Genomic DNA, 12,643 nt, shown 5'->3' on the forward strand with positions numbered 1-12,643 from the left:
GCGAGTGAACCCAACTTGATATTGCATGTCCTGTAAATATCCAAGCAACTGATACTGAAACATGAACGGAAATGCAGAGAATGAATTTAGCTTAATATATTATGTCTTGTTAATATCTAAGTGATTGAAACCTAGAGATTGATTCCAGCTTGATAGTGTATGTCCTGTCAGCAGCCAAGTGATGAACTGCTGCTCCCTGTGTTTTCATGCATTTGTTGATTGTGCAATTAATAGATTTAGCCTAATTTAAAATGTTTTTATGTGTATACTTTGCGATGAATAGATTTAGCCTACTTTCAAATGTTTTTCATATGTATACTTTGCGATAAATAGATTTAGCCTAATTTAAAATGTTATTCACGTGTATACTTTGCGATGAATATATTTAGCCTCGTTTCAAGTGTTATTCATGTGTATACATTGTGATGAATAGATTTAGCCTAGTTTCAAATGTTATTTATGTGTATACTTTGCGATGAATAAATTTAGCCTAATTTAAAATGTTATTCACGTGTATACTTTGCGATGAATAGAATTAGCCTAGTTTCAAATGTCATTCACGTTTATACATTGTGATGAATAGATTTAACCTAGTTTCAAATGTTATTTATGTGTATTCTTTGCGATGAATAGATTTAGCCTAAAGTTTCAAATGTTATTCACGTGTATAATTTGCGATGAATATATTTAGCCTCGTTTCAGGTGTTATTCATGCATTTGTTCATTGTGCAATGAATATATTTAGCCTAATTTAAAATGTTATTTATGTGTATATATTGTGATGAATAGATTTAGCCTAGTTTCAAATGTTATTCATGTGTATACTTTGCGATGAATAGATTTAGCCTAAAGTTTCAAATGTTATTTATGTGTATACTTTGTGATGAATGGATTTAGCCTGGTTTTAATTTTCTTCAAGTGTTCAAATAACATTTTAAGATCAACGTTCCTTGATACTTGTCGGACATTAATTCATGGTCGTCGTCGATTACACGTCGTGGCTTGTGGTGTACGGATTAAGTTTAATTTCCCCTGTTAGAAGTCACAGCAATATAATCATGTAATCGTGGACATCGACTACAGTGCGTGGAACTTACCTGTTGGCACAGCTGCAGTACATGGTTCAGGTTTCTCTTTTTAAGTTTTACACAATGCCGTTGAATAGTCTGACTCAGCCACTAAAACGCAATCACATACCCTATCTCAATTTCCGAGCAAAGAATGCTGAGACAAGGTATGTCCTTCACAAAATATAAAAGGTTTACTTATAGTAATTTTAATATGGGGGGGTCTGCTTTTAAACAACAACAACAACAAAATATAAAAGAAAGTCACACGTAAGTATTAGCGGGTTTCATTCTGTCATTTACTTTCAAATTGTTTGCTTAACATGCTCCCACACAAAGAAATAATGCACACCGCTGTCCATGCAACTGCTGCTAGGCCAGCAAGTTTAGAAATCGGGACCCAAATATACATGTCCATGTGGCACATTTTCTCAGAACATGACAGGTGTTTACTTTTACCATTTACCTACTATATTAGCGCAGACTCTACGAGCCACGTGATGCCGCATTCTATAACCATAAAAAAGCATATATATATATATATATATATATATATATATATATATATATATATATATATATATATATGGAATTACTGATCATCTGATGAGTTTACATGTAATATTACAAAATAGACGGGTGAAAGTAATGAAAAGTGAAATCACATAAACATTTTCATTAGGAGATTAATTTGCATATATTATTTTCAATTAATGCAGATTAAAATTTGGTACGTTACATTCTTTAAATCTACATGATAATTACTGCAATAGCAGTTAGTTTCTCCAGTGCACACATGTATATCATATATCTTCGGTAGATGCGATTGTATTTACACGTAGATACGATTGCATTTACAGTACAACAAATACCCTCCAGTTTGTGCATTTTCTTTAAAGCTTGATCTAGTTGGAATTTCTTATTATTCATACTTCTTTTTGACACTTGTTTAACTTGTATGGGGAACATATCTATCAATAACGCCTTGTAACCGCCCGAAATGGCTAAACCACATCTTTGCCAAGATAAAAAAAAAAATCTGTCTCTGTTTTGTACTTATTGTTATTAATGTGGCTTCTTACTTTTCACGGCTTTAAACGGGTTACCCTTGTAAAACTTAATTCACTCCATATTGGAGGTGGAAGTTGTTTTGGCTTCAAATGTTGCAAATACCTATTATTTCCGGTTGATCTTGAACCGTTGCTATCAGTTCTAAGGACGTAGCAAATGTTACTGTAGGAATGCTCACTCATTCGACTTTCCGTTTATTTTATTTCTGAAGCATTAAATTCGTACATGTTAAGTATGGCCAGATTCGACAACAGATAATAGGAAATTAAGAAAAGTACATTTTTAAAAGCACACTACTAGTAGGTTAATAACGCAATTTGCACTTCAGCAGAAATGTGTGCTATTATGCAAATTTACTTGTGAAATGTGCATCTCCGGTAGATACGATTGTATTTGATGTACAGTTGAAAATAACTCCTAATTGTGTACGTCGGTTTGGTTTATCTCAGTTGAATTTCTTTTTCTGCTTCATACTTCTTGCTACCTCACCCCTGAACCCCGTTGTTTAACCTGTACCGTATTATAGTCTGAACATATGTCACCGTTTGTTTATACGCTGTACCAATTCTTAAAGAAATGAAAAACAAAAATAAGATAAAAGATGCACATAATTTAGTTCATTTATTGATTTATAATTTCAAACCTGATAATGCCGGGGGATGGGGGTGGGGGTGGCTAACACCGTTATCGTCTGCGCGTTTCGGTAAAAGTCGACCCTGCTCGCCAGTCATTTACAGTTCCTGGACAAGTCCCTTTTCAACGAAGGGGTGTATCAACAACTACACACGTATGTACATAGAAAAATACTAGATCGCCTGCTTCTGATATTTACAATGTCTAATCAAGTAAAGGAAACGATTGGCAACTACAAATTTGCCTCTCACGTGGATTTAACAAGCGGTGTAATTTTTATATTCATATGTGCGAAGTGATATAACTCTAAACTCTCAACATTATGGCAATTTACGCAATTTTCCGGCACTTACCGAATAGGATGAAACACGTCACTCTGTTGTCTGAAAAAACTAGACTCGTCCATAGTGTACCCAACATGACGCCGCGTTAGTATGAAAAGTCCGTTAAGCATGAAAGGAGCAGAAGATGCAGTGTTAGGGCCAATCTGGTAGAGTCGTGTTAAATTTCATAAATCAATGAATAAATTGACTAATTTCTTTGCACTTTTGATCACATTAAAGATTTCTGTTATTGAAATTGGTGTGTGTGTGTGTATATATCGCGGGGTGGGTGGGTTTACAAACAAACGGGCAGGTATGTTCAGGCTTAAGCTGGACACATTACGTCTATCAATAATGCCCTGCATATCGCCCTAAATGTCAAAGCCACGTGTTTGCCAAGGCTATAAAGTTAACTCTAATTGCACTGATTGCTATTAAAGTGTAGCTTTCAATTTTTCACGGCTTTACTTCGTTAACTAGACATACGCCGAACTGGACAGGGAATAGGTTTTGGCTTCAAAATGTTGTAAATCTGTCATATCCTGTTATCTTAGAGAAGCTGATATGTATTCTAGGGTCGTCGCGAATATTGTCACTGTATTCACTTTGATTATTGTTGTAATGATCATGCACTCGTATTTCACTCTATTACATTTATAGAGCTTTAAGTTGGTACATGTTAATGCGACAACAGATAATAAGAAAATACGAAAAGGATAGTAATAAGCGAAACTATCACAAATAAACCATATTGTGTTTCTTAGTCCATATTATAAATTCAAAATTGGTTTCTACACGCTCAGCATAGAACATTTGCATTCGGACGTTAATGTTTCTTTTGAAACATTGGTGCTGAAAAAAATAACATCGAGGCTCAACACCTACGTGACTGGCCATTGTTAACAAGTGTAGCGGTAGCCTTCACAGTACAATTTTCGTTTCTCGGCTGGTGCTTGATGATATATTCATGAAAAAGTGACAAAGACAGTTACCTTTTTTCATAAAAACCACTTCGTTTATCGCGTGAACAGACACGGATGGAGAACAGACAATACTGTGAAGACGAATTGGGGGCAATAAAACACTGATCAAATAATCAGCCATATTCTAAATCGTCTGATAAAAGTATTGGTATAATTCACAGTTTGGGCGTCATCAAGGCCTTTTGAGTTTTTCTAAATTTAAGTTAAACGAATAGTCTCTAATTGAGAAAATAATTATATTTTGTGTTTCATATAACGTTAAAGTCGAGTTTTACGCTATAATATGAGAAGTTATCATCAAATGCGTTTCTCGTTCCTTTTTTTCCCCCACAAACATCTCTTTCGTTTTAAGGTCTGTTGTTTTGTGGTGTTTTCTTTCAAAAGTTAATGTACATCTTGAGACTTCGAAGCGCGACATTGAACAGCAAGTAGATTGTACATGTGCGAACTGTCCTGACTGACTGCTGTTGACTGGATGCTGGGAGCTACGGTAACAGGCTTAGCGTCTTACTTCAGAGTACGATAATTCTTAAGCCACTGTCCGGTGATGCATGTAGATTTCATGGGAAAAGTGAGGTCAGAAATAAATTGGTATTCTTCTTTGAAATTACCTTGTACATGACATGAATGGCCACTGATAGAGTGAAACGACCAATAGAGTGTACACAATTTTGTGCCTTCATGATAAATGCCGTACTCTCTCATTCACGGTGCTATTTTCAAAGTTTCAAAGGTAAAAGTGCAGAAAAACCTTTTGTATATTACCTCTTTTTTTGGGGGGGGGGCACCAGACAGATGCCCCCACCTCCCAGTTTCCACATTTTTTTAAAAAGTGTTGTTATATGTTTGTGTATCCCCCAAAGGTATGTATGTTTGTATATTTTATTATAGAATTTTAATAAAATATGTTCAAATTTAGAATTTTTGATGGGGTATTTGTATCCATAGTGTGAACTATAGGGTTGTTCATCCGACTCTGGGTTTTAGTCCCCAATGTCGGAGTTCCTTCCCTTTTTTGTTTGGTGATCTTTGCCAGAGATCTCCTTAGTCTCGTGTACGCTATATGTGTTTGCTATATTGTGTGTGTGCTATATATTTCTATGTTGAGACGGCAGACATTATCAAAATATTCCCAGTTGGTTGTCTTATAGTTATAGTTTTAGTTATTTGGAAATTATTGAGATTTGTTTGGATTTTTAAATAGTTTGATTTAATTTACAGAGAAAGTTTGAATTTTGTCGAGAAAACGGTGTAATATATAGATTTAAAAAGAAACTTCTTGTTTTAAGATGAGTGATAATTGTGTGTATATAAACTCGTGTATCTCTTTTATTTAATATACAATGCTATGTTATTCTTGAAGAATAAACTTTGAAAAGAATGATGACACGCATGTCATAATATTCCAGTGTTCTTGATCCGTTAACTTTACATTATCAGAATCGTTCAGTATTTTACGATATTGCACACCTTCATATTGCACCCACGCGCATGACACGTGTGCCCAATAGTGTATTAGTTACTACTTTGTAAACAAATCATGTACTCTCGTGTAGCAGACGCTTTACGTTTTGGTTGATTAAATTGTTTCTGAATGAACTAAAGCAGATGTTTCGTGGAATGCCACATACCAGCTGTTTTGCTACATTCCGCGTTAACTTTATTGATACAATGTTTCGGATTTTGGCGAAAGACGCCAATTTTCATAAAATTGTTTGGTGCCTACAAATGATATGCAAATTATAAAGGCATAAACTGTCTCCTTTAGCTGGTAATAAGAATGGCAAAAAATATACTTACAGTTTTACATTCTGAATTTCCTCAAAATGTACTTTCTTAGTTCTGCAAATCCGAATTACATGGGCCATGTCATGAGTTCTCAAGCTTGATTACACATTTCGAAATTGTACTGTAATTTCGACTATATTCCAAGTGCAATTACATCCTCCTTACTGCACTCAAAATACACTTCATATTTTTCCCACATTATGATTTCAAATAGTCAATGACAGAAGAAACACACTTGCAGATGTAAACACGCTTCTCCCGCGCTGCTTCAATCCGATGTATTTCATGTACAATTTGCACAGATGAATCCAGTCCATAATCACGAAATTTCGTAGAATCGACAAAAATACCAAAATCTATTCATTCCAGATCAAATGGAAAACTTGTTGCAATGCGCATTCATACACAATATGACTCCAAATTTCAAATTTAAGTAGACAAAAACGCCATTTTCTTTGTAACTTATGTCTAGCGCGCGACAAGTTCGAATTTATCTGGGCGGAGCTATGTGCACATTAATAATGTTGTTGTTGTGTAATGATGAATCTGCGCTTGTGTATTTAGTTTGGAATACGGCATACATTCATTTACGTTGTTTCTTGTAGTGTATTTTGTTTATATAATTAAGCCTTAGGAAGAATAAGAAAATGAGCATTTAATAAAAAGGTTACTGCATTTGTATGGGAAAATATGAACTCGTTTTGTCGGATGGATGTACTGCACTCCAAAGGTCGTGAAGTATTCCATCCAAAAAACTCGTTCATATTTTCCCATACAAATGCAGTAAGCTATAATTATCGAATTTTATAGGTATTACTGCATTCATTAATGTCTTCGAAGTGGGTACTGGAAATAGTATGGAAAAAAATGAAAATATGACAAATTATTAACCAGCACACAAAAAACATTATGAAACATTTAGTAAGAATGAACATTGACGTTAGCGCTTGCTGCAGAACAGTGCGTAAATGTAAACCTTAGAGGCAATTTCTTGTGGAGTATGCTAAGTAATGGACAGGGTGGGAAGATATAGATGAAATTTAGAACCTCATGTTTTTTCTACGTTACGCGCGTTCGTCTTTATGTATCCATAGACAGGCCACCGATAAATATAACAAGAAATATTACCACTATAGAGTTTGTACAGGTAAAGATATGAAATTGACATCTGCCTTGATCGGTTTTACGCTGTCGGGGTTTCTCCCATCTGTTTCTTAGTGTGTCGAGGGGTGCCATGAAACCCACGTCAGCTGCAATAAACACCGTGACGGACTTCCAATAGATTGAGTGGATTTCCACTTCAATAGGTGGCAAATCTACCAAGCTGAGTGGACTTCCACTACTAAGAGTTGGTACTTAATCCCCTGCCCCGCTGTCCACTTCCATCGGATTGAGTGGGTGATCAGTGTGTGTGTGTGTGTGTGTGTGTGTGTGTGTGTGTGTGTCTGGCTAGCCAGCCCATCTATGGAGTAAATTGCAGAACATATTCGCAGTTAACTTTAAAGTCTTTACAGCCTCACGATGTTCTGCCTTTATCAGCAGTCTCGAACCATTACGTTGCTGCCGTGGAGCACGTGGAAGGTATTTGATTATCTGTTAGTGTACCCTGTAAGCTATGAGTGCAGATAAGAGATAAAAGTGTGTTACGGGTAAGGGCAGAGTTCATATTTGCGCCGAATCTCACTGCAACAAGAGTCTTTGTGAGTGAACGAACCGTAGCTTACTAGCTGTAGCACGACCATGAAGACCTCTTTGCTGATTCTAGCTTTGATTGGTATATGCTCCACAGGTAAGCAAACTTGTTGATTTAGCTTAATTTAGGTCTTAAAAATGTGACGTTATGTTTGAATTATTTTGCAATAAACTGCAAAGCTAAACAACAGCGATTATACTTTGAACACCATGATCCCAAATGTATATATTAATATAACAGGGGGCCCCGAGTGGCCGAGTGGTCTAAAGCGCTCTCCGTTACGGATCACTGCCATCTCACCTCTGTCTGCGTGGGTTCGAGTCTCGGATTCGGCTAAAGTGGGTATGTGAGAAAGCTTTCCAGTAGCTTCTCGAGGGTCGGTGGTTCTTTCTGGGGATTTCCTGGGTTCTTCCTCCACCATTAATGGCCGCCATGTATAGCCTATCGTGTGCTGAAAAATGGCGTTAAACCCTACAACAACATTAATATAACAATACAATGCAAACGTTTACATTGCCATTATTCTTACATTATTTTAATTCGATTGTACAACCGGTTCTGAGAACATAAACGATGGCAAAAATATTGGCACGAAGTGGTGTTTGAGATGCAGAAAATCACAGATACCAGAAGGATCCACCCACCTGTTAAAGCGACCACTTCCTCTTGTATATGCCAGAATTTGAGAAAGGAACTGTATAATTCTCACCCGTTCGGAGAGTTCGCCATTGATGATACTGATACTGTAAATGGAAATGTTATCTAAATGCATTCTGTTATTGTTTTTTTTCTTCTTCCCATTCAGTATTTATAATCTGCATCTCGCAAATATACTTATAAATAATAATAAGATATAGGAAAGCTGTTGTATTCCCTGTCAAGAAAATGAATTGATGTAATAAACAAATCTAGAAGATTTAGGCGGAGGGCACGTGAAAGACTGGTATTCAGTTATATCAACTTTATTTTCAATACTTTCTATTCGTCATCACTGGGTACCAATTAAATGAAAATCATGCATGCATATTTCTTTGCAACGACACAGCGACCAGACATATAATGCTAAATATTCTATGACCTTTTTTCAACTGCAAGAAAGAAATAAACCTTAACTACAAATGAATGACATCACAGACATACACAAAGTATATCGAATACGTTTGATCCACAACCTATGTAAATTCCCCGGCCCCGATAGAAAACTTTCATTTTCATGGTCGCATCCTTATCATGCATCATACTAAAGATAATCATCGTCCCTCCATCATTGTGGATGGATTGTGTACAAGCATATGAAAGTGTAACTTTCAACTCCCTCCTATTAACTTGGGATGAATTCAAAATCAAAAACCTTTATTGTCTCCTTGCGATCTACGGACCCTTGTGATCTACGCACCCTTGTGATCTATGCACCCTTGTCAAACAAAAATATGATCACCCTCCTTCATCCAGAGTTCAGATGATAGCGATAACCGACTCCTGGACAGATCAACGAACGTACGCATTGACCCACCTCAAAAGTACTTTGTATCGTAGTGCCTGGTTAAATACACTTGGCAATAAGTAAATGGTGTTTATTTGCGTAACTATGGAATACGTTTTGAAACTATAATTTTAAAAGACGGCGATTACGTAATTGTTTTAGGTTTAATGTTGACTAAATTAACTATTCAAAGAACTTGTTCAAATAAAATGTACAATCTATTATTATGACACCGGTTGGTATTATTAACTTATGCAATTAATATCCATATTTAAATTATATAATTAATATAACATCCTTAGTTAATTTATGTAATCAATATCCCTAATTCTGCTGATTTTATACCGTGGAGCACAAAGCTCTTGTGTTGATCATCTATGTGTATAATGTTACAAAGACGTAGTTAAAAAGGTTATATAACAAGGCATGGATGATATAAGGCCATTTTCTTTCCCTAGGAATGTGACGATTTTAGTGTACATCATTTGACCTTGAAATATGTTAAGTATTTTCATACTCTGTAAGATTACGTAATTAACATTTATCACGGAGACAAAGATTTTAAGATTTTTCATACCTAAATACCCTGCACAATTCAGGTCACAATCCCCGCCCCCTTAACTACGCAAGCCGGACTCGTAGCTAGGCCATTTTGTCGTCATACGCATGTATAGAAGACGCAGAATTTCCCTCTCATCGTGCAGCAACACGAGGGGAAGGTTGTGGGGTGGGTTGAGGGGCTATCCCCTCCTGCTAGTGGGGATTCGTGGTGGTTGCGTATATTCAATGTAAACACTGGTCATGAAATCATAATCCACTTATATATAAAGCATATAAATGCAAAAAGGACAAGCTCTTGTTGTATAGATAATTTTCATTGTCATTCAAATTAGTTTTCTCAATGTTACATCTGTTGTGCAGCAGCGTTAGGAAATTTTTATCTAGTAAGTCGATTGTTCAGATGATTGCATAGTGTTGTGTGTGACACTGGAGAATAATAAGGAAACCACAACCCTTTGGTGGACGACGACTTAGTATTTCACGTGGCTGGAAGCAGGATCGAACTCCAGACAATGGAGACGTGGAGGGTGTTACAGTCTCACTAAAATGTCTTTCTACTCAACTGCCATTAAGTAGATAACTATTATCTTGTTTTTTAATCCAAATATTTATGTTCGTAGATCCGTTCGTGGATAATATACGTCAGAACTACTCGGAGAAAATTAACAACCACCTAACTCAACAGATCCGTCTGGAATTAGAAGCTAGCTACCTCTACCAGGCTTACGTACGTAACGTTTTAATAGAATATTAGTAATTGTTTTCAAGAAGATTTTATTGATCTAATTTGTGTTCTCAATACATGTAAGTTATTTATAGAGTATGGTTTACGAAATCCCTAAAATTACCTCTGTTTTACTTTTTACTTTCAAACTCATATTTGCATGTTACATCCGATTACTTATGGACCAATCCAAAGTCACAATGTAAAAGGTTGTTTGCATTGAAAATGTAATTATGCTTGGCGTCCTTCCCTTTGGCTGCTTTACAGAATTAGTGAATTGAAAAAAAAAACAACATCTTGCATTAGGATTCAAGTCACATAGAGCGTTTATTTGATTTTTCTGAAACAGTGTGACTTGACTTAAACCCTTTCAGTCTAGAACTCCACGCCATCCTACTCAAATCGGAACATCCTTCTCAAATTCTCTCCAGATATGTCCTTTTTATTATTGGTATGCATCCGGAACGCAAAACGCTATTTTGGTTGAGTTGGGCTAAGCCCGCTTATCTTTTCCAGATGTTTCAGGGTCTTCTTATCTTAAGGTATTTCAACTCAAAACCTCTCTGGCAATGTTAGTCCTGGTTTGTTTTTGTTTTTTTAAATTAAGCCCTACTTTCTTCGTTTGATTTGTTGGTCCATTTAAACATAACCTGTTATGCTCTATGAAATGTCAGTGCTGACGATTTCAGGCCAGCGTATTTACAATATTAATCTTAGACACGTATGACAACATTCGGGATTTTCTCGTTTGTGATCTTTGTTGGTCTCCGCATTTCAGCTCCATATAAGAGCACAGATTTACCATTGTATTCAAAATTCAGAGTTTAGTCTGATGTTAGTAATTTCCAAGTTCTAAACGTGAAGTTTTTCGAATGTCAGTTTTATATAATGCCTGAATTCGAAAGGGGTATTAAGAACAAATATTGTTCTTCCTGTTGTTTTCCTTTGTTATCTAATCACAAAACAATAAAGGTGTTTTAACTTTTAAAATATCGTCTTTACAAAACTTTTATTATCTGTTGAAATTTGCTCCGGTATCGAAATCTGACCAGCAAAAAAGTGCAAACTCCACATCAACGTCAACAAAACTTCTTTGACCTTCGGTAATTTTCCATGAGAATAAAGCTAGAAAGATAGAACGTTTGGGTTAGCTTTCGTTGGATTTCTGCGATCACATTGTGTTAACCAAACTGATGCTATTCCAATCTCAATTCTAAAATTTAATTTAAAATCTTTTTGGGAGGGTAGGGATAGCTAGCCTAGATAAATATCTAGCATTCCAATGTTTTTGGTGCACAAGATCGCTTTTTCAAAACACTGGTTTTAGTAAACTTTTGGGCCCAGACTTCCTTCGAATCGGAAACCGCCATCTTGAAGCACACCCAAGTCATTGAATAATCTTATGGGGTAGTGGGGGTGGCTGTCTTTAGGGGGCGCTCACCAGTTATTATGTACTTTTAAGAGAGTGACGTATGTAAGGTGAAGGTGTTTGCATTTAAAACATGCACAATGAAGAGAATGTTGGCATACCTTTATGCTACATTAATGTGGATGATATTTCTTTGGAAATTGTACATGATCTAAGCACACTGCTAACTAAAATGACTGCTCCCTTGTGCTAAAAAATCAGCCTGAATTAGTCTAAATTACACTATGCATAGCAGCTATTAAAAAAGGGAAAATAAATTTTGCCAGACTAGACAATACCAGCTTCTGAAAGTGCTCGGCTCTTTTTTTTTTTATACAATTTACCTCTGAAGTTCAGGGAAGTGAAAATGACCAAGTGGAGCTAGCACTTTTTTTTAAAGGTGCACATCTGGAGTAAGGCCAAGCTGTATACTCTATAACCCATATTACACCCATCAATTATACACCAAAATAAAGGGAATTAAAGGTTCTTCAAATTATACCTAAGATATACAAGGTCTTTTTAAATAGCCAGTATAACCAGTGAGAAAAGCCGGAGACATTCTTTTTCTTTAAAATTCTAACCCTATGCAAAAGCGAAACTGTAGAGTGCCATCTTATGTAGAGAATGATTGATCTCGGTGTTACTGCCCTGACTGAGTGAATAATAACAATATGAAATTAATTTATGGAATAAATAGAGATCTGAATAGAGGTATAGAATTGAACAACACGAGGCCCCGTGTAGAAAATATAACAGTTTAATCAAACGTGTAAACAAAATAATCTTGAACAAGACACTTTAAGGATACACTTCTACCAGAAAATAATTACAAAACTTATGTTTTGAAAATGCAATTAGCAGTTCCGTTTACATACATATAGATACAAACACACACACACATACAAA

At 35.8% G+C, this 12,643-nt stretch overlaps 1 protein-coding gene across 1 annotated transcript in view; it reads left to right on the plus strand.

Annotated features, from left to right (window-relative positions):
* Positions 1 to 7,494: 7,494 nt before the first annotated feature.
* The window catches only part of LOC149795508 (soma ferritin-like), a 12,719-nt gene continuing 7,570 nt past the window's right edge, over positions 7,495 to 12,643 (plus strand). The window contains exons 1-2 of the mRNA XM_089965303.1: positions 7,495 to 7,654; positions 10,223 to 10,329. Coding sequence (XP_089821429.1) covers positions 7,606 to 7,654; positions 10,223 to 10,329 — 156 coding nt within the window. The 5' untranslated portion in view covers positions 7,495 to 7,605. The remainder of the gene's footprint in view (positions 7,655 to 10,222; positions 10,330 to 12,643) is intronic.

The sequence above is a fragment of the Sinohyriopsis cumingii genome, chromosome 7 (assembly GCF_028554795.1).
Source record: "Sinohyriopsis cumingii isolate HCF-2022 chromosome 7, ASM2855479v2, whole genome shotgun sequence".
In the NCBI taxonomy this organism is placed as follows: Eukaryota; Metazoa; Mollusca; class Bivalvia; order Unionida; family Unionidae; genus Sinohyriopsis; species Sinohyriopsis cumingii.